The sequence below is a fragment of the Conger conger genome, chromosome 2 (genome assembly GCF_963514075.1).
Source record: "Conger conger chromosome 2, fConCon1.1, whole genome shotgun sequence".
Classification (NCBI taxonomy): Eukaryota; Metazoa; Chordata; class Actinopteri; order Anguilliformes; family Congridae; genus Conger; species Conger conger.
In genome coordinates, this window is record NC_083761.1 from 63,998,168 (window position 1) to 64,021,184 (window position 23,017).

The window sequence follows — 23,017 nt, forward strand, 5'->3', positions numbered from 1 at the left end:
AAACAGACCTAATGTGCTTAGTGTCAGATCTTCTATGTTTGTTTCAGATAGGATCATCAGCTTACATAAAGCTGCATGGCTTTGGTCTAGGTCGATGGACGGACACATCGTGCAGCTTGAAAATTACAGGCTACATCATAGTATCTACTCTACAGAGTTAGCTAGCTAATGAAGCTGTAATGAACGTCTGTTCATCAAAGCACATCTCTGTTGTTGTGCATCCTGAGCATGGGGTTACCGTGCTACTATAAGATTATGTAACTATGCAGGAACAGGCACTCTGATGTACTGCACCACAGATCTCATTTACATGCATATCAAAGCCCCCAGGAACAAAAATCCTAACCTCCTAACCTAACCTACACTTTCAGTGTACATTTTCTACTTATTTTTCAAGTCAAATAAATTTTAAACAAATGTTTTATTTAGCTTCACATTAAAATTGAAACTCGAACAAGTATTAACTTTTAGCAACTGGAGTAAGGGGCGTAAAAAGAAACCACCATTTAAAGGCAGACTGCAGAATTTTAGGCCTTGATGCGGCCCATTCTCAATTTTGCCCACCGACATCTCCCAGATTATCCTGGCTATGCAGACTATAGTGTGATAGAACACTATACACTATATTCCACACAAGCCATTTAGCTAATGTAAGCTTTTTAACTAATGCTACTCATGTTTGTATTTAGCTACAGAAACTGTTAGTGGTGATACTAGCCACTGCTAACACCAGTTGATTTCAGTCTGCTCTAGCTAGCATTCCTGGAAGAAAGCACAATTCTGTAACATAAGCATGCATTCTCACTAACACATCAATTCATTATTGCTTTTATTTTTTATCAGACATCTTCTGAAAGTCTGGGAGCCTAGGCATGAGCTCCCTGACCAGGAGAGGAAATAAGGCAGTAGAATATCCCAAAAATATAAGCAGTAGTACTGTGCAGTGGGACCCAGCTATCATGGCCTGTCAGCTGACATATGAAACTAAATTTAGTTAGCTAGCTAATGACAACGGCAGTTACCTACTGTAATGTTACCAATCGCTAGCCAGTCTCTTGCCAAGAAGGCCAATTTCTGAAAAACCCAGCTCAACACTGAAGTAGCCAATCCAAACACGTCTCCACTTGCCCTCTTTCTACTGGATATATTGTATAGAATATATACTTTTCAGATACAGTAAAAAAATTACAAAAAAACCCACAAAGTTCACAAATACAAGTAGACAAGCAAGGTATTGGCAGAACTGAACACAGATGCAGGTTGTCAGTGTATCAGTAATGACTGAGCATGTTTGTTTTATAATATTTTCAAGTTGAAAATGCTGCATAGTATGCCTTTAAATCACCTCAAATGAGGGAGCCTTTAAAACCAAACAAACGCCTTTTATACATTTGCTGGGCCATTCTACTAAAATGTTTGTGTGCTTACTTTAGTAGGAAAACACACCACTATTAAAATATATACACTTTTGCTAAACTTTTATAAGTACATTTTCACATACAAATACGTTCAGGTATACAAAATTCTGAGTGTTTATCTGTAAAGCTTCAAAAAATAAGCTACTGACAATGTTTGGCTATTAATTACATAATATAAGTATTAAATAACACATACAAGAAGTACCATATATTCCAGATATGCACTATTGTTATAAAAAAAGGTTTTGTGCCACTTTGAACTATAGTAGCAGGGAATGCCTGAACCCCATTTAACCAAATGTGTGGCCCAGGGCTTTTTCTCTTCTGCTTGCTAAAGTGCCATTCTGTTTTTTGTTGTTGTTGATATCTTTACCATCTTGCACTGCCTGGCAGACTTCCAAAATAATGCTAATTTCAGTGTATTTTTTAGCAAAGTTTCTGTTATAGCTAACTTTAGCTGGGGGTGTTTGTGTTTCTGTACCCCAGTGTCATGCTTCTGAGGAACTGGATAAGGCCAATTTGACATTCATTCAAGCTGTGTCTACACTGGGGCAGATATCAGAAATACCAAAACAAAAATACATGAACCAGCTTAATGAAATCATACATAAATATAGCTGCAAGCCGCAATGCACAGCACACAAAAATATACAGAGGAAACATTATGGAACACAAACAAGATGGACAGACAAACAAGCAAAAGTTTTTTCCATTGCCATTGGATCATAACGAGTGTGATAGCTGAACTGTGTGGTATCATAAAAATAATTGCACCAACAGCTTCTTGATAGCTGACTGCTCATGTCTTGAAGATGGTGACTTGAACTTTTGTTTCAAAGGCATGTGCCCAATTGAATAAAACACCTGAAGTTCTCCATCACAATTACCCTTAAGAATCCCTTAAAGTTCAGTTAAAGTTATACAATGGTTTTCTTAAGTGGAGCATTAATATTTCCTTTAAGTGTTTAATTTTACTTCAGTAATCCCTCAAGAGCCATTGTTTTGTACTAAACAAATTATCCACCACTTCCCTTAAGTTTTTTTGACCTTTTGAAAAACTAAGCATGTCCTCTCTGATTAGTCTAAAAAAGCTCCATAATAGCAGTTTTACAGCGGCATGGATGGTACAGTGGGTAGCACTGCCGCCTCACAGCAAGGAGGTCTTGGGTTCGAATCCCTTTCGGCCGGGGCCTCTCTGTGCGGAGTTTGCATGTTCTCCCCGTGTCTGCGTGGGTTTCCTCCGGGTACTCCGGCTTCCTCCCACAGTCCAAAGACATGCACGTTAGGCTGATTGGAGAGTCTAAATTGCCCATAGGTATGAGTGAATGGTGTGTGTGCCCTGCGATGGACTGGCGAACTGTCCAGGGTGTATTCCTGCCTTTTGCCCAATGTATGTTGGGATAAGCGGGTTAAGATTATGGACGGATGGATGGATGGATAGCGGTTTTATTAGGTGTCCTCCAAATTCTGAATGTAACGTGGGGTATTATTAGTCTACTATGTTGTTGTCAGCCATAGTCTTTGTTCACATTCTCACTGGTGATAGCTGGCTGAAGTATCCCTGGCATAGTCTCACTGTAGGAAGATTAATCAGGCATAAATTAAATCAGTCAAGATTACATCAAATAATTAACTGAAGTCCCTTTCACACATGGAACCTGCAACACTGCCAGGTTAAATTATCTGGGCATAGGTAGTGGTGTTCCCCATTCACCCCCTGTAGCTAGGCTAAGGAAAGATTATGTCTAGAGTCTGTTCACACATGAAAAAACTGTTCCAGATAATCTAGGCAAGGCAGGATATCTACCCTCTGAAGCATTACATGATAAATATTACATTATTTCGTATTTAAAACAGCCACGTCTGCTGAATAGGACCTACGTTTTTGCAATGATTCAAATCATACTAACACAACAGCTGAAGATTCTGAGATAAATTAGTAGTCAAAGGAAACATGGTTTCATGGCTAAAAATCAATACTTATATGTGTAGTTGTTTTCATTAAAATGCAATGGAAATAATTAATTAAGTTATCCAAGGTAGGCTTAAATAACTAGCGAGTTAATTTCTGCCATTGATATGTGGTGCTTGCCAGCTTGCTTCATTCGGTGAAGAAAGCAACTTAAAAATCGAAGAGGCAGACATAGATCTGTGAATAGCACTCCACTTGCACACACCATACAGAATCAAAGATCAGTGCCACAGGTTTTTTGCTAATTCATTAATAGCAAGTTCATTAATGTACTATATCAATAGTTAATAGCAGCCATTCATGCATGATAGGATGTTTGTGTATCCCGGTCTCCTGAAGATGCATACCTTTAATGCAAACCTTTTTTATTATGGGAAAAAAACTGTTATATAAAAGAGAAATAAAGATGGTGGACATTGGAGTCGCAGATCTGGAATGCCCAAATTCAAGTATCAAATTTCACATCAAATGGAATTGCAATATGAAAGGTATGGACCAACACCAGCTCAGATACCTTCCCTGAGCAGTGGGGGCCAAAGCAGCCTACTGAATATGCTTACTCTAGGACTTTCAGAGTGACATCAATATGAAAAAATTCCAGCAAAAACAATAGCGTTCCGGCACTATGTGCTTGGAACCCTAACATTTCTGCTTGTGAGGCCCCCTACAACTCAATGCTCTGGGCTTGCAGTCCATGTAGCGAAAGCAAAATTGGTTACAACAACTTGTGAATACAATGATTATTTGCATAAACCCCTTCAACCCTGTTCACTTCCAACATCATCTCTTACCCCATGATACAAGTCTGACGAAACTCAGTTTTCCTGTGAAAATTATTCACTACAATCTATTCTAGTCATTGTTGTCACCCTCATCCTATCACAAAAGCTGAAGCAGTTGTCACCCTTGGGGAGAAAGCAGACAGGCTATGATATCATGGATCACTGATAAAGCTAAAAGATGCTGAGGGCAAAACACAGACAGCCATGTCAACCTGCAGCTGCTAAGACTTAGGATCTCTCTCTCCCCCTCCCAGTTACTGCACTCATTTCAATCCACCACAGTCTGGCTCCATCACCCCAGTGACGTTCATCTCACTCTGACCGCGTACATCCACAGCAGCCGACGCTGAAAAATCGTCTGCTTCAAATAACTCTGAGAGGAAATAAAAAAGCTGCCCTCACATCAAAAAAGCGGGATATTGAATAGTGCAAATATTTATCTTTCATGTCTTTGACTGAACCCAACACTTCCAAACTGCCTGGTTGAAACCTACTGTCAAGCAGCACATTTGTAACGCAAGAAAGAAAGGCCGAGGCAACTAAAAGAAATGTTTTTGTTGGTATGGCCCAATCCCCTTTAGACTCCATGTTACAGAGTGCATGACATTTTGCTTGATGGCAAGGAAATGGGCGAAAGGCCATCGTGGTCTCAGTCTGTTCCTTAGATAAATGTGAGCTATCTGAATGCGCCAATTCCACTTGACCCCAGGATTACGAATTATAAATAGTCCTAGGAGTAAGGCCCTGTCTAACCCATGATGCATTCATAGAAAATGTCTGACTTTTCCATTGTGTGGCATTTTTACAAGGATTTCCACCATGACTTGTGTTCTTAGTGTGAAATTACATTAGTCACACTGCTTGGCTGTTTCAGAACATTACACAGCATTGCACCATATGAGATAATTACAACATACAAAACATGCTGTCTTTTCAGATTTAAAAGCTGCAAAAAGAAACATGGAGGGGTAATGTCTCTGGGGTCTTGCATGACACTCTCAGAACATTATTCTGGTATATACTGTCCTTAAGTAAATAAATGATCTTGCCCGAAGCAGTCTATACAACCATGTTTTCACCAACTTTTCCTCTGTTTTGTACATAGTACATAGTTAGGTATTTATTAGACTTATCTTTTTGACTTATTGGTATTCTGCTGCTGTAGCTTATTCACTTTGACACATTGCTTGTTCAGAGACACAAACCACTGTTGTAATGCGTGGTTATTTGTGCTACTGTCACCTTCCTATCAGCATTGACCAGTCTGGTCCATCTCGACTAACCTCTCTCATTAACAACACACTTTTGCCTGCAGAACTGCTGCTCACTGGATGTTTTTTGTTTTTCGCACCATTCTCTGAAAACTCTAGAGACTGCTGTGCATGAAAATTCCAGGAGATCATATTCAAACCACTCAATCATTGGTGGTCAAAGTCCAAGGTCAAAGTCACTTGTCACACATATTTCTTTCCCATTCTGATATTTGGTCTGAAGAACAGCTGAACCTCTTGACCATGTCTGCCTGCTTTTATGCATTTGGTTGGCTGATTAAATACTTGCATTAACTAGCGGGTGTACAGGCCTACCTAATAAAGCTCTCAGCGAGTGTATAACCACAGTGACTGTCACTAAGGGGACCTAATCCTTCCAATGTGTCTTACAACATGCGGCTGAAGGTAATTGGAAGAGACCCAGCATGTATATTTAGCTAATAAGATTATAAACTAAAGAATAAATGTTGGTTTTACCACATGGAACATATTCAAAGACTTTAGCAGGGTTTCCTGTTGAGGAGACTGCCTATACGTAGGCCAATATTGTTTTCAATATATTGGATGATGTAGACTATACCAAGTAAATAATAAAGTATGATTTGATTATGTAGTAAAACAGTTTTTTTTTCATATAAACCCATGCCCGAACATATGTAGGCATGAATATGGATTCTTCATTCATTAGGCACTTGGAAAACTGTGGTAATCTATTATTAAGTCACCACCTTGATAATAGATTACCACATGACTCAAGTACAGAGATCAAGTTAGCTGCTGTATGATTTAATGTTCTGGGACAGGAGCAATGGCATTGGCCACAAAACAAAGTCAAGGACCTCATACCATTCTTGAGCTCCTAACCAAAATGGTTCAGATGTACTGCTACATGTTAACACATCTCACACAATAACTGAATCACCTCACATTCTGTTCTGGGACTGCTCGGCATACAGTATACAACATCAAACTGCTCTGTTATGGCACTGAGATTGTCACCTGTTCCCCCTTAGGTGTGTCAACTAAGCCATGCATCTCTGCAGTACTCAGGGGAACCATACTATTCCATGCTAAAGTGTAAAACAAATGCTCTCTGTGCTAAGTCCCAGAAATTTCACAGCTACAAAGTAATTGGCATGATGAAAATATAGCGATTTCTTTTTTAGCATAGGGGATGAAACATCACTGCAATCAATTGGCCACAACAGTGTCCAGAGCCCTGTTACTGATAGCACTGTGATACAGGGAACCAACATGCAGATCTGTTTCCTTCAGAGTGATGACAAATAGAGATTACATTTGCTACACATTCACCAGTAGCTTCATCTACCTACAGTGTCTCATACAGTCCACTGAACATGGACACAAAAATGTACAGCTTGTTACTTGGTCTGAATTTTAATTTGCAAACTATTTTTGTATTTTATGTACATGCAATTCCTCTTTTAAATGTATTCATTGATACAATATTTATGTGCATAAGCCATAGCTGCATATCTATTGTATACATAAATATTTACCCGTTTAAAAACAAGAAAATTAAAATATTTCCCATGTTTTCCAAATGGCCCATTAGCACAACAGATAAGATAAAGCATTCTATCAGGAATTTTCGCAAATTAATCTGGCTAATTTTGGTTCCCAAATATATGCAGTACCGGGTTCTTATATCAGTAATGTGCCTCTCTGAGAACAGTATGTTGAATTTACAATATCCCGAAGTCAACTAAAAATATACAACTTATTTTGCTGCGCTTGAACCAGACCAACCACTTGGTCCATTAAGACAGGGGATCCCAGACTTATCTAAAGGCTCACTAAAATAACTACACCCTGTCTGAGTACCCCCATTTCAATACACTGCTTAACCTGCAACTTAATCACATACGCACAACAGGCCGAAATGCAGTGACTATTTAGCACACAAATAAATGGAACCATTATTCCACCATATTTTGGATGTCAGTATGAGACTGTACTGTAAGTCACATTTAGTTCATGGACACCATTTTAGATGTAACAGTCCACATCACATGTGGCTTAATTCACGCAAGATACAGGGGGCGGCCTGTAGCGTAGTGGTTAAGGTACATGACTGGGACCCACAAGGTTGGTGGCTCAAAACCCGGTGCAGCCACAGATCCCCACAGCCATTGGGCCCTTGAGTAAGGGCCTTAATCCTGCATTGCTCCAGGGGAGGATTGTCTAATCAAGTCGCTCTGGATAAGAGCGTCTGCCAAATGCCATTAATGTAATGTACATGTCAGTCTTGTTTTCCAAGCTATTATTGTCTGTGGTTTTAAGATCATGCCAGTAATTGGCTTAAATCTGTTATTACTATTCTAAATGGCAGTTCTTCTGACATAGGTCCTCATAATATCAATCTCTGGGATTCATTTCATAATAAAATAAATGAGGAATGTTCAAAATAGAATCCTTTCTATGTGCTTACAGCAAATGTGGGTATTTGCAGTGTTATTATTTGACTCTGAGACCTACTGTTTCTAATGTCAATGAAGAATGAGACTGCAGAGGAACCAAGTCAAAATAGCATCTGTTTGATCTGTAACTCAAGGCACAAGAAGAGAGCAGGTGAGACAGTCGCGAACCAGAGCTGTGAGGGTTTTCTTATACATAAACTGAGCAGAACACCCACATACAGTGTATGCAGTTTCACTCACTGCTGAGCATTTCAGTGGATAATTAGCAACTGCCTTACAAGGATCCCAATGTGAGAATGTGCTTTCCGAAAGAAAGAAAGAAACTAAAGAAAGAAACAATGACATGAACCTGTGCACGGAAACTAACTAGGTTCTAGGTTTGTGGTCCTAGATCAATGTTTCTCCAGTTCTCGAGGCACACTTGCAAGAAAGTTTTTGTTGTTTTTGTTTTGTTTGTTAACTAATGCCCTTGATCAGGTGTTTGTGTGTGTTTCTGGTTACAACAAAAACCTTCTGGCAAGTGGCCACCGAGGACTGGAGTTGAGAAACCTTGTCCTAGATTACTGTCTGTAGACAAACGTATAGGAGATTAGGAATTACCAGCAAACTGCTGTTATAAAAATAATTTTAAAAGATTCTGTGCTGTGTACTTGAACAAGCTCTGCAAAGGCCATTATCTGACTGAATACTTTAACTCTCATTTCACTTCATGAGAAATAAATATCAAGAGACTTGGCACTTTGCCTGTTCTCAATATTATTCCTCTCTGTACCCTTTCTTCCTGTTCCCTGGATTGACTAATTTTATCTAGTATTATAATCCAGCACAGTAATGAACATAAATACGTACTGATCTTTATTTGTACATTCCCGATGTGCAAGCTTTGAAAGTGTAGCTCTGCATCCCTGCTTGCTCACAAATCCTGGACAACATTGTCGCAAGGTGACAATGTTGCTGAGGCTTATCGGCTACATGTAGCGGTTTTTCATGTTGACATGAATGACTACTTATCTTTGCAGTGATACGCACAGTAATAATTGAAATAGAACTGTAAATAAGCATTAGAAGCTAAAGCCGTGGTACGTTCCCTCTTGTGTGATGTTGCTTTTATCATAAACATATAAACAGTGAAACATGCAACTAAAAAAGCACTGCATTTCTTTGGTAGTAGTAACATTAACATTGCTTGTTAATGATACTATTTTGTTGTACATTATAAACCTAGGTCCTTAAGATATGAACTTTGCATTTATTTATTTAATTATTTAATGTATTTACATATTTTTCAGTAAACAAAGTGAAAAAAACACAAAATAACACAAATTAAATGGGAAGATATGTCACCCGCTCAATGAAAATCAGTCACATTGACTCCAAAAGGCATTTTCAGTTTCAGACACTACTAGAAAGAAGAGAATGTAAGCTTTCAAACAGTATCAAAGTTATCTCACTACTCCAGATATCAAGGGAGTCTGCATTTTTAGAGCCACCAAACCATGTTTTTGAAAAGAATGGCTTCAAAGTTATGTTGTGAGACTACCGAAACTTTGCTATAACTTGTCATCTTATGTATAACCCTTTATAACTATACATATATATATTCTTTTTTTTTACTCTGAACATTTACTCTTGACCTTAAGACATACAGACCATGAAGGAAAACACATTAACATGTAGCAATGAACAGAGCTGCCTGGGGAACAGTGACAAGCTGGCTAGCCTCCAAACAATGCACAACTCCAGTGTTACTTTCACTTTGACATCTTGCGTTTAAAAGCATAAAAACTTTATTTTTACTCTGAATTTGGCATTAAGACATGCAGATTATGAAAGCCTATTGTTTCACAAAATGAAGATGAAAGCCTAAAACAGCCCAAAATTTATATTTTTACATCAACATCGATTTATGTGAAATTGGCCGTCACAACTTATGACTGATAGAACGGGTCACATATGCATATCTGGTGTGCGGCATTCATTCATTTGTAATAAAAAGTTTATTTCTATTAAAAGGGTTCTTTTTTCTGCCAAATGTTTCGTAAAGCCCATGTTCAAGTGTGTTCCTATCATGAACTCCATGTCTTTAATCATGAGCATATGTTTCCAGTTGAAATTAACATATGGTTTTAACTTTCCCTCCTTTTTTCTTTTCATACATACCTTGGATTCTGACTTGTAAACCTTACAATGAATTCTTATTTTTGATTTGCAACACATGAAATTGTTTCAAAATGCAGGTCTGGAGTTAACTGAAAATGATTTCACCTTGCATGCAAAGGCATTCCTTTTCCCACTCAATTACAAATGGCTTGCTGGTGTACACATCGTTTTTATACAGCTGTACTGTGTACGGTATACAATCAACTTCTCTATTACATATACTGATGAATTAATCTGTTTACATTTGGTGAAACACACATTCACATTCCCTTTCAATTACATGCCAGTTGTTCTCAGTTTCATGCACCTCTAACAGACACTGTCTTGTTAAAAAGATTCTCAATATTATATGTTGTTGGGCATACGTGTGGTTAAAGCTACCACTCAGATTTGGCATATGTTGGCATATTCCTCAAATACCTTCTTTTAAATTCATTCGCATCATATGTGAATCCAAGCAACTCCTTCTGACAGTGTCTTAAATCCAAACAATAAATCTGTTATATTTAAGAAAGGCAAACAATAACAGCAATTTATCGATTTTTATACATACGTACGGCATGCGTTGTGCTTACGTGCAGGGATGTAGGAATTCACGACCCTTTCATATCTGCGGCACGTCACTAAATCACCTCCTTAGTTGGAACACAAACTTCATTTCATTTCCCTGTTGAGCTGGATCAGGGCTGTATATTCTGTTACTGTTTTCATTTCCAGGGAGAGGGATTTTTTCCCTTGGTAAAATGCACAACCCAAATCTCTTGTATCCACAATACAACACCTGGAAAAAGAAACCGTTCATTAATCTTTGCTTCTGCAAAATCCACGGTTTTAGGCATTCTCCCTCTCGAACCACATGTGATCAAGTACCGTGCACGCCGCGGCCCTTTGTTTTAGAATAACTTTGCGGGTTGTTTTCAGGTCGCCGTGGCCCAGTAGTTCCTTAATTGATTTTTGTACCATTTTGTTTAACATGCAGCTGTTAAATGTCTATAAATAGACTGGATGAAATGACCTAATCTTTTCCAGTCACACTGCACAGTTTTGGACATTTAAAATCTGACAGCCGTATTTCCCTTTCTATTGAACGCTGAAAGAATAATTATGCGCTGCTGTAGATCAGATCATTCTTTCAAAATATGAGCATTAAATCATCCCATGTAACATATTTAACAAATAGTGATTTATTCAGAAATCGTATTGATAAAACATGAGGGATTTGCTCTGGTTTGTGTGCATGCATGCACATTCTAATTTCTTCCAGACGGTTTTTATTCAAGACATAGTTTTTTTTCCCCTAAAAAGTCTATTTTCTTATCAGTGCACTAGATCACTGAAAGCAAATCTTCTACAATCTTGTAAACTGTAGATTTGTTCTGGGCGATTTGTTACTTTGCAATTGAATAAAATAATATTCAAAGTGAAGAATGGAAATACATTTATTTTATTTAGCAAATTGTTGATAATACTAAGTAAATAATGTCACTATGAATTTAATGGTATAGTTCCAAAAACAATGTCATACTTTAAATGATATGCACACTTACAAACACACACATGCATGCACATGCATACATGTACATGCACAGACACACACATGCGCGCACACACACACCCACAAATCCTTATCCAGGAACCTGATTACTGTTTCAAATAGACAGCACTGGTGCCATCTCCTGGTTCATAAACCACCACAGATCTTCATATCACTGTTCTACATACGTAAAGTCAAAGATTAAGAGCCAGTAATTGAAAACTTACTGAACCAATACATTCATGAATATAAAGATACCCATACATACATGTAAGAAAAAAAGAAAAAAAACTTCCACATAAGTGCCTCCTACATGAGTGGTCTACCAGAATTTTATAATGTCACTGCCTCTTCTGGTCCCACTGAGATACGTGGGATAGCAACAATAAAAGCCATCAGTGCAGCTTAAAATACGGCCATACAGCCAATTACAAAGTATTCAGTAACACACTAATCTTTTCCAGTGAAATCTAGTGTTTCACTGCATGCAAGTACATTTACAGGGCCATTGATTTCCTCTCTATTATCTCAGAGCAAGTTCAGTGACAGTGCCCGTACTCTCATCCAATGTTCATTAGTGCTGCAGTGCATGGCTACCATCACCTAACAATACATACTGCAGTGCCGTTGCTCTTATTTATATTAGCAAAAAACAGATTCAAACTGTACATTCCTAATAGGTGAACAATTCTTGGCTGTGGGTTTGGATTTTTTGAAGCTTACCACAAAATTAAGCATCAATGTCCAGACCACTGAACACTTGCCATGTGAATAACGTTTTGGCAGCAACAGTAATGATGCCTTATTCATGTGCCTGAGATCAGACCACAGCATAACGTTCAATAATGTTTCAGCATGATAGTAATAATGTGATTCAAAATAATAATGTGATTACATTTTCATGGCACTGTATGCAAAGGTGGGAATTCTACACTTCCATCCCAAATTAAATGTATTTATTCTTTATTTTAATCTTAAATTCATTAATAACTTGTATTGTCTGATGATTTTGGATTGAGGCCTGTTTGACTAAACCCACACCCTTGTGCCCGAAAACTTTGAAGTATCATTGAAGCAATCTTCCTAAAAGGGTTCCATCAAAGGCAAAATTGAATTGAAATGATAAGTGTCCAAAATACCAGGAAAACTTGTACTTGTACACAATATGCCTGTTGCTTAATTTAAAATATGTCATAACTGTTCTTTTCTTTATCCTGTGCTGCTCATAATGTCACATCACCATGTTTACGATATTTAAAAACAAACTAGAATACATATGATGGCCTAAGCATTCATCTATAATGCCTTACCAAAATAAATGTTGAATGAATGAACAAAAAGTAGAAATGAGCTCTTTGTCATCTATGATCACTGCATTTGTCCAGGTTTACTCAGGTTTTTAAATGTAAAAACAGTATACGATTTATGGAAGGATATCACATGAGAACTCCAGGAGTTCATTTATATGTGAGCAGATTACGTACATAAGCCCTGTTATTAATGACAAGCTCTCTGGTCATGCTTATATTTTAATCTGCTGAAGCGAAAGGCCCGGTAACCCGAGAAATAATTTCTTCGTAGCCGTCTCTGTGAGCCCTCCAAGCAGGGCACAATTATATCCATATGCGTTTAATCTCTCAGCCACCATCACCAAAAAACCAGCACGGAGTGCATTTCAAAGCACCTTTTATGTTTTTTATTGCAGGTGCTGGTCGGTGTACTGATGCCAGAATCAAACGCAAAAATCAGCTCACCTCATTTAGGAAATCTTTAAATCAAATCCCACTTCATAATGCAAACTGTATTTCACACAGATTTGAAACGAATAAAGATGTGTGTTTCTTAAAGAAACCGCAGTGAAAATTTGCAGTTGTAGGCCTAATACAGGCGGCACGGATGGTGCAGTGGGTAGCACTGCCGCCTCACAGCAAGGAGGTCCTGGGTTCGAAATCCCCGTCGGCCGGGGCCTCTCTGTGCGGAGTTTGCATGTTCTCCCCGTGTCTGCGTGGGTTTCCTCCGGGTACTCCGGTTTCCTCCCACAGTCCAAAGACATGCACGTTAGGCTGATTGGAGAGTCTAAATTGCCCGTAGGTATGAGTGTGTGAGTGAATGGTGTGTGTGCCCTGAGATAGACTGGCGACCTGTCCAGGGTGTATTCCTGCCTTTCGCCCAATGTATGCTGGGATAGGCTCCAGCCCCCCTGCGACCCTGATCAGGATAAGCGGGTTCAGATAATGGATGGATGGATGGGCCTAATACATAATTACATGACATAAAAATCAAGTTATCTTTCAACTTGAGATAATACTATTGACCACATGATGTCCAAGCCATTTTTATTTTGGAGCATGTTGTCCTCTGCCTTTACATGGTGGTATTTAGCAGACACTCAACAAAGTGCAACAAAGTGCAAATCAAACACAAGAGCAAGTGCAACAAGTGTCTGCTAATGGACAAGAGACAAATGTGACATTGGAGGAGCTCTAATAAACAATGCGATGTGAACTGACCTCTCCCTCAGTTGATGGCTCATATGCAGTATGCATACAGTAAGTGCTACAGTAAAATGTAGCTGAATTTTTGCTTAACACTAGAAATGCCATAGAAGTGTTACTACATACAGTAGAACCGCTATATCTGATGCCCTGCGGCGTCAGGCTTATACAGCATTACTGCATTAATTTCACACAGCTGTCTTTGTGTGTCACTGTCATGTAGTACAGTAACACACTCAGAAAAAAAAAATTGTTCTTTGGCTTGTCTCCACAGAGGAACCCTTTTCAGTTCTTTATATAACCCTATATCATAGGTGTGAAGTGTGAAATCTCCCAGACAAAGGACCTTTGAACTAGATAAGGTTCTTTTGGAACCACTTTTTTCTGAGAGTGTACAGTAGCTGTAAAACAGGAATATCGATGTGACCATGTATGGTACACTGCATAAGCCATGCACCATCCACTGATCCAACCCAGATATCACTAGCATCTTCTCCAAAAACAGAACATTTGGGCTTGACACCCCAAACCAGGGTGTACTGACGTACTTACTAAAGCCAGGTTCAAACTGGGTTGAACTTTCAAAATGCTGCAACAAGTGGGTTCAGGTTCAGGTCGGGCTCAGGCTGAAATTAATATGGGCATATGTTGAGTTGAGTTGGGCTGAAAGTTGCTTCTCAACCTATTGAAAATTGATCCTTGTATCTTTGCGTAGACACCTTAATCACGGTTCTAAACCAATCAGAGCCGCAGATACCCTCTCAAAAATGTGGGAGGAGTATATATAGCATGTACAACACTATTGGGTATATACTATATATTTGTATATACAGCTTGTTGTATGTAGTTTAACATGTAGGTTAGGCTACTTAAATTGTTAGATGTACATTGTTAATTACGTTCTATTCTCCAATTTTAGTATTTATAATTATATAAATATTTAGTTTTTTGTGATGTGCGATATTGTGCTTTGGTTGTTTCTCATGGCAAGACCTTGGAGTGACAGAAATATGAATAAAAGGCCTTGGAACACATGATGTGTTGGCTGTGTGTTATAAAATACAATAATTTCACTTACATGTTTTCTCTTTTTTGGGTATTTCATTGAACTTCACACAGACATAATACAATTAAATGACTGTTCAGTTGTTTGCTCATGTAGCAGAGAGTTCTAAATTATACATTGAGCCATGAATTGGTGGTGAAAGTAAAGACCGACTGAAGTTATGAGCTAAAAACTGGGGGGGGGGGGGGGGGAGTGTGGTGTGTGCCAAAATATGCTTAGGTCTCTGAGGGTATTAAAAATGAACAAAAACCTATACTAAATTCAAACCATCTTCATTCCCGTTCACACATATGATGCTTTCTGTGTCGGCAGCACAATGGAGAGCAGGAATACTCAATCTTTCCCAGAAAGAGCCTGTGTGGGTGCAGGCTTTTGTCCAACTAAGCACTAATACACCTGATTCTACTAATCAACCACTGGAGTCTTTACAAGGACCTTGATTAGTAGAATCATGTGTATCAGCGCTTGGTTGGAGCAAAAGCCTGCCCTCACACTGGCCCTTTCTGGGAAAGATTGAGTATCCCTGATGGAGAGGAATAAGGGAGGGTGTCCCTCCATGGTGCCTCCTGCCCCTGGCCAGACTGGGAATATTCACCCTGCGCACTTGTTGTGAAATGGGAACCATTTCTTACGGTTCTTTGCACTGGCAAATAAACGGAAAATATACTTTGAGGGAAGATTAATATAAAAATTCAAACGATTCAGTAGCACGCTTCTTTTTATATCACAAGTAATGGTTCGCAGAGATGCTCATAATGTAGTTGAAATAATGGCTTGGATTAATCTTTAAATAATCCAAGCCATCATTTCAACATTTGTGAAATAATATCATTTTGTCTTAACCCTCATGTGGTGTTCAGGTCAAATTGACCCGTTATAAATTTAAAAGAAAAGTGATACTGGACATTATTTTTCTAACCTGACACTCTAAAACCTGAAAGAACATGTAAAAGAACACATTGTAATTGAGTACCCATGCCACACCCCCCTACAAATTTACGTCACTGATCTGATGTTTTCCGGTCAATTTGACCGGGCAATAATGAAAGGGTTGAAACTGTTGGTGAAAACCAAGAGATCACGGTAAATATGAACCAAAAGGGCTCTTCTCTTCTTGTCACACTACATTAATCTCTAATTTACTCTCACACCTCTGCATATACATTTACATGAATACTTACATTCACATTGTTGCCTTTCTAAGAATCAGATTTGCAGCATATTTCATGAACTGGACCTTCACCATGTTATACACATATGGCCAAAAGAAAATGTCCCAAGCCGAGTGACCCACCTTCTTCTGATCATATTGATGGATTATGGAAGTGTGCATCACTTCCATAATCCATCAATATGATCAGAAGAAGACAATCAGAGGACACAAAGACACATGCAGCAAGTGCAACAAATAAGTCTACATTTGTAATACACAAATTCAAGCCAGCTGTTACGGATGGATACGAAATGAGACACTGCCAGCACCTGATTGGTTAGAGAATACTTTATGCTAATGAAATGGACACACCTACTCCACTCACCCCAGAACACATTTTTTCAATATTGTGTATAAGGCAGAGCAAGGCTGAAACAGCAAATGCAATTACTCTTCAAAGGGAAAGAAATGGGGTGATCAACTAGCAACAATGAAACCAAACCCCCACCACCCTCATTTGTACTCATATAACTCCAGAAATGGAGTCCAGAAATGAACTGAATTGAGTTGGGCATGTCCTAATTTACATTACTAGTTACTGTGAGAGTGTGAAAATTGCATCTTAACTGCAAAAATAGGGCCTAAATGCACTGATGATGTGTGAAAAGTGTGAATCTCATGTTCTACCCATGTGAATGACCTAGTATAGTTGTGGTTGCCTGGGGTAGAAGCTGAATGAAAATAAAATTAACTGGATCTGTGCCGCCTTGAGCAAGTAGTTCCTTCAGTCTTTTTGGTAGCATCATACAAGATATTATCCACATGTGAAGAAATACATTTAAATGTTGAACAGACCCCAATCTATTTGTCGCCTACCATACTAGTGTGTACAATAACAGAATATGTTGCTTATGTTATGTTGTTCAATCTGTTGTTTGTATTGTTTCATACTATGCCCTACACACATTAAGAAGACCCATCGTTCCAGTTGACCATTTGGAAGTACATTTGCTTATACAGTAGCCTAGAAGCCACGTCAACTCTGTTTATGTTTAAATCTTTAAACTACCACTGCTGACAAAAATGATCTGTGAATGTCTATGTTATTTTAAGCACATTGATTCATTACTGTTACACACTGGTCATGTAATTTATCCGCTTCATTTTCATCTGTCAGTAACATATTTTGTTAATAGCCGACGTGTGGACCCATTTGAGTGAACACATTTGTGGGAACTGACACAAAAATGGCAATAGTCTACAATATCAGCAAACGGTGCAGTGATTAGGTTAGAAATTAGTTAGTGGGTTGTTGTTGCATCTTACATATAATCACAAGCCTGTTTTTTATATTTTATAACATAAAATCCCTTAAAATGGTAATAAACACTAAATCACTTTTTGTGAGTTGTAAAGTGGCATGTCTTCCTTAGATTGTATAGATAATATTAATCATATCTAATTAAGCCGTGCTAGCCATTTTGAGCAAAAATAAAGAGCCATTCGCTGTCACCCTGACTGCAAAGTTTAGTTTGAGCCGCACCCCAATCCGTGATGTGGTCGGTGCACCGACGCCAATAGAAATGCAAAAATCAACTCACCTCATTTAAGGAATCTTTACAATATCAAATCCACTTGACAATGTAGAGCGTTTCACACAGAACTGAGAAAGATGTGTGCGTCCTAAAGAAACCACTGTTGGCATCAGTGCACCGACCAGGCTAAGGAAACTACTTTGACATAAGCAAGTGAACACCGCAACTCTGCCCTTCTTGTTGATTGGTAGGGCAGCTATTCAAAGTGATCCGCTGAAGGGGAAATGCAGCCACGTTAGCTGGCTGCGGTGGTAGAGACATTTACTGCAGTAGATACACAACGCTGGACTATGCAAAGCTGCAAAAAAACAAAAGCGACAATTCATTTTTGTGTTCTGTGAGTATACCTGCTTATGTTACATACTGTGTGTAAATTCTGCCATGCGGCCAGTAGAATGAAACCCACTGGTGCTCCCCTAGCAGTGGCTAACATTAGTCTGTTCATTATAGAATCCCACAGCCATATTTTCTTGTCGCATTTTGACTTTAATGTGTCACTGAATGGCTCTATCGCCCCTCCCCACAACTGAAACCACAGTCTTCTTCCAATTTGCATCTTTTAAAGTTGTGCAGTGGGCGGAGACTGGGTTTCATTACTCGTTAAGGTTAGGGGAGGTGCTGGTTAATTTACGGGAGGCTGACCACATGAAGCCCTGGGGAAACCCTGTTCTTTGGTCCTCATGAGAGCAGCACACTCCAAATACAAATGGCACCTACATACACCTAGAATCAGATCTAGGCCTTTTGTTAGACACACAGCTAGCCAGGAAACAGCCAAGCAGCTAATTACTTACAGTGTAATTACTTTTGGACCCATAAATGTATACAATTCTGTATGAAAGTGTATATTACATTTTATAATGTACACACTACATTACATAAAACAAGCATATGCTTTTATTATAATGTAAACACACATACTACAGATACTAATATCCCCAAACAAAAAACTCCCAGAAAAAAAACAGCGGTGTTAATGAAGATGTACAGGGAATTATCATATAATTACAATAATCGATTTCATAGCTCAGTTTCTTTTTACTTTCCTTTTGTAGTTTGTTCACATTCTGGCAGACATAGAGGAATGTATCTTATAGTTGCCCTGAACCTGTTTAAATACATAAATAATGGTTGCAGGTCAAGATGTTCATCCACCTCTTTCATTTACTTTCATCCCACTACTGCGCATGACGTCATGGAAAGATTAGTGGTCCTTAAAGGTAGGAAATGCTGCCCTTTTTTTCATCGTGAGTCCATGGGTGTATCATTCTAAAAATACAATTTATATCATAGGATTCCTCAAATACTTTCATCTCGAACCTTGTGATTCTAGTGGCATTTAAGCTGGTTTCATTAGTCTATGAAGTTGAAAAGCAGAGCGTACTGATATTTCAGCATGGATTAATCATCAGCTGGTTTTAATAAAATGTTCAAACAATCTTGTTTTATCTGGCCAAAGGAGTTACTTGGCAAAGCTGTGCCTTGCATACTTACCTATTTACCTGGTATGTATGCTGGCAAATATACACATTTTTCTTAAAGAGGACTATTCCTATTTTTTAGGTTTTTAAATATTTCTGGCCGCAAGAGACTTGGTGTACTAGCTACACTGTAGCTGTCAACGGAATCAACTCAAACACCAATCCTTGTCTAGTTTCAATAGCCAGGACTACTCTTTTTTATTCTTTTTATTGTATTCAATCTGTTTTATCTTAATTAAAAAGAAACTAAATCCTACCACTTCACACAAAGTAATAAACAAATGGCAATTCATCCTTTGTTTATTTTAGAGCCTTAGAGCTTTTACCTATTAGCCTGTAAGTGATTATTGACAGCCTCATATTTCAAGGGCAAATATAAGCTTTCATTGGTCGTGTCTGCCTGTATTTTTTGGCAAAAAAGAATATGCAGGCTACTGCACAACTCTGGCAAGCCTGGGTTCTTCCCTTCAAATCCCATTTTTGTAATATCAAACTAACTGTAGAGTTATTTGTGCCCACAGGGGAAATGCAGAGAGGAGAGCTCTTGGAAGCTAACATGCTGGAAAGATGGTACCTCCATTTGGCAATAATATCACATGTATGGATTGAGAATGGACTGCTATTTACAACAAAATCAAGTAAAATGTTCTGAAGTCTCCAAAAAGTCTCCACAAAGTATGCTCATTATCAAGCTTATGTATGTGAATGTTTGTCACCACTTAAACTGCAAACAGGCTATTGCAATTGGCACAAAATTCTAAATGTCCCAGTCTCATGTAGAATCATTCAACAGTGCATTTACAAATCAGTCAAAGTAATCCTTATTGATTGAGCTATCCCTTTCAGCACAACATACCTATGGTGACATTAAAGAAAACTAAAACTGTGAAATACTGAACCTAAAACCAATTGGGACTGTTATCAAGTATGACATACCCAGATGGCCTTATTTCAAGTTCATCTGGATCAAATACCTTGCTTTTCCTTAGATATCATTCAGATGGTTCATTTTAATCATTGTTGTATTCATTGTATATCATACTGCAGGGATCAGCAGTCTAGGTCCTCAATTTTCCTGGGAGGTGTGAAGACAGCACCAATTACCCAGGAGGAAAAAAAACCAGGGCTGGATTTGCATTTGAGGGCCAGATTTGATGATCCCTGGTATCTGATTCATTAATGTGTGTAGAAAATCTTGATAACTATTGAAGAGGAGGAATGTGTACTAGGCCACAAGAACAAAGGAGGTTTTATGAGGGCCAAAAGCTCTCAAGAAGTTTTGTTCAGGCAACATAATATGCTGGACCCGATTGCAGTGAAGAGACTGAGAAGTTCTCAAAATGTAGCTAGATAAATAATCAAGAGATATTAACTGAAACACACAAGGAGAATATGGACATGCCACATACTAGTGGAAGAAGAAGGTGACGGGCTTGACCCACCGTTCTTCCTCTCAGTCAGCGGGGGCAGCTGGGTGCTGGGGGGGAGGCTCATCTTCTTAGCGCAGTCAGAGAGACGCTCGGCCTTGGCACAGCTGTGCTGCCCTGTGTTCTCATCCTGTGCGGGCGGCTCATTGGCCACCGCTCCATTCATCGCCATGGACGCAGTCTGGACAGCCTGTCACACAAGTCACCACAATCAGTCCCATCTCCACACACGGCAACATGTGTCACATGATAAAAGGACAGGGATACCATACAAATACAGTGGGAAATAATTGGAGTCAAAAAGTGTCAAAACACTGAAGTGTACTTCATGTAACCTGGAAAAAGGCATGACATAGAAATCTGCAATGTACCTTTTAAAAAATTGCACAGATTAATGCACCAATATCTCTCTCTGTGTAGATTTAAGAAATGAGCCTGTTCTTTTTTATTTGTTTTCATTGTGACAGTTCACCCTTCATGTTGTTCCAGCACAGAAAATCTCTTTGTTTTGTTTTCCTTTGAATCGGTTTTTAGCCGGAAGACATTCTGCAGTTCCCAGAACGTGTAGCTTAATCAGATGTTATTTACAGAACTTAAGCACACTTTTTGAGCCTACGAACGTGTCCTCAAGAACTTCAGCCAACTTATTCATTTACAGAACGTACAAAGTGCAGGCCTTTGCATGGTCTCCACCTGTCAGTAAATATTAAACACACAAGTCCAGAATTCGGTAGCTTTGGGAGCCCCCACAGTGGGTCTGTGTGAAATATGATGAGGCCACCATCTTCTGTTGGACAGGCCAATCTTTCTCTATTGCAAGCCTGGGTAGAGTACATCATCTACAGAAACAAACCCCATAGGGCCCTACAAACACACATCTGTTTTCTTTAATAAGCTGTGTTTAGAAAGCCATTTAGATTTGTAAAGACCAATGATTCATTCGGTCACTGGATGCAATAAAAACAGCTACATTGTCAGGGCCTTGTGGGCAGTTTATTACATGTTTGGGTAGCCAAAACGTGAAGGAAATTTGATGGCATCTTAAAAAAGTGATATTACTAGTCCCAAAAAACATTGTCTTTCTACTCCGTCAGCATTTATTTTTCATACATACAACATGGGTCTGCACAGTTCTTCCCTCTGAAAGCAAAGGACAATGCTAATGACCTTGAATACATTTTCATTAGGATTTTATGTAATTCTTGGTGTAAAAAGAAATAAGACATTTTGGGTCACTCACTATTCCTTCAGTAAAAAGTATACCATGTCAACACCAATAATCTTTTTAATTATAAAATGCGGTTGTGTTTCTTTTTTTTTTTTTATCATAAATTCTAAATTCTCAGCTTTTATTTGCAGCAAATATCTTCAAGGCCTTTCAAGAATTTGTGTTTTTTTACATACATACATACATACATAAGTACATATGTACATGCATGCTTGCATGTATATATACTGTACATACATACATTTTGATGGGTTTTTTGGTGTGACCTTTGGACCTAGAGCATAGCCTTGCATAGGGCTGCGTACCTTTAAGCCCTCTGCCTCTCATAGCCAGGTGACTCTTGCAAGTTTTTAACTATCATTTGGTAAGAAGCATGGTGAATGGAGTGAGCATCCACAAAGTAAGGCATATGGTAAATGGTTGGCATTTATATAGCGCCTTTATCCAAAGTGCTGTACAACTGATGCTTCTCATTCACCCATTCATACACACACTCACACACCAACGGCGATTGGCTGCCATGCAAGGCACCGACCAGCTCATCAGGAGCACTTGTGGGTTAGGTGTCTTGCTCAGGGACACTTCGACACAGCCCGGGCGGGGGATCGAACCGGCAACCCTCCGACTGCCAGACGACTGCAGTCTGACTGAGCCATGTCACCCCCATGTCGCATATCCATCTTGGGAAGGTGTGTGCTAAATCTACTCCATAAAGAAGGGGAACGGCTACGGGGTTGGTCCAGCATGGCTCCCCAGGGAAAAGTGATTAGTGTTGAAGGGAAACGGATGTAGTGGAACTGCTATTATAAATAATAACCACTGTTTTTCCCATATTGTAGTTTTGTATTTAAAGTTTATCTGCACACCGCTCAGTAACACCTGTTGTAATTGCCAATGTAGTGCTGAGTTTAAAGTGTTTTCTGGAGTGTGCTATATTGCGAGTACTGTGCAATATTATTACCATAAATAGGAGTGGACCTGAGCCTGTTATTGT

The 23,017-nt window shown here is 38.8% G+C and overlaps 1 protein-coding gene across 1 annotated transcript in view; it reads right to left on the reverse strand.

Annotated features, from left to right (window-relative positions):
- Positions 1–20,898, reverse strand: part of myocd (myocardin) — a 54,174-nt gene extending 33,276 nt beyond the window's left edge. Inside the window, exon 1 of the mRNA XM_061233263.1 lies at positions 20,811–20,898. Coding sequence (XP_061089247.1) covers positions 20,811–20,862 — 52 coding nt within the window. The 5' untranslated portion in view covers positions 20,863–20,898. The remainder of the gene's footprint in view (positions 1–20,810) is intronic.
- Positions 20,899–23,017: the final 2,119 nt, after the last annotated feature.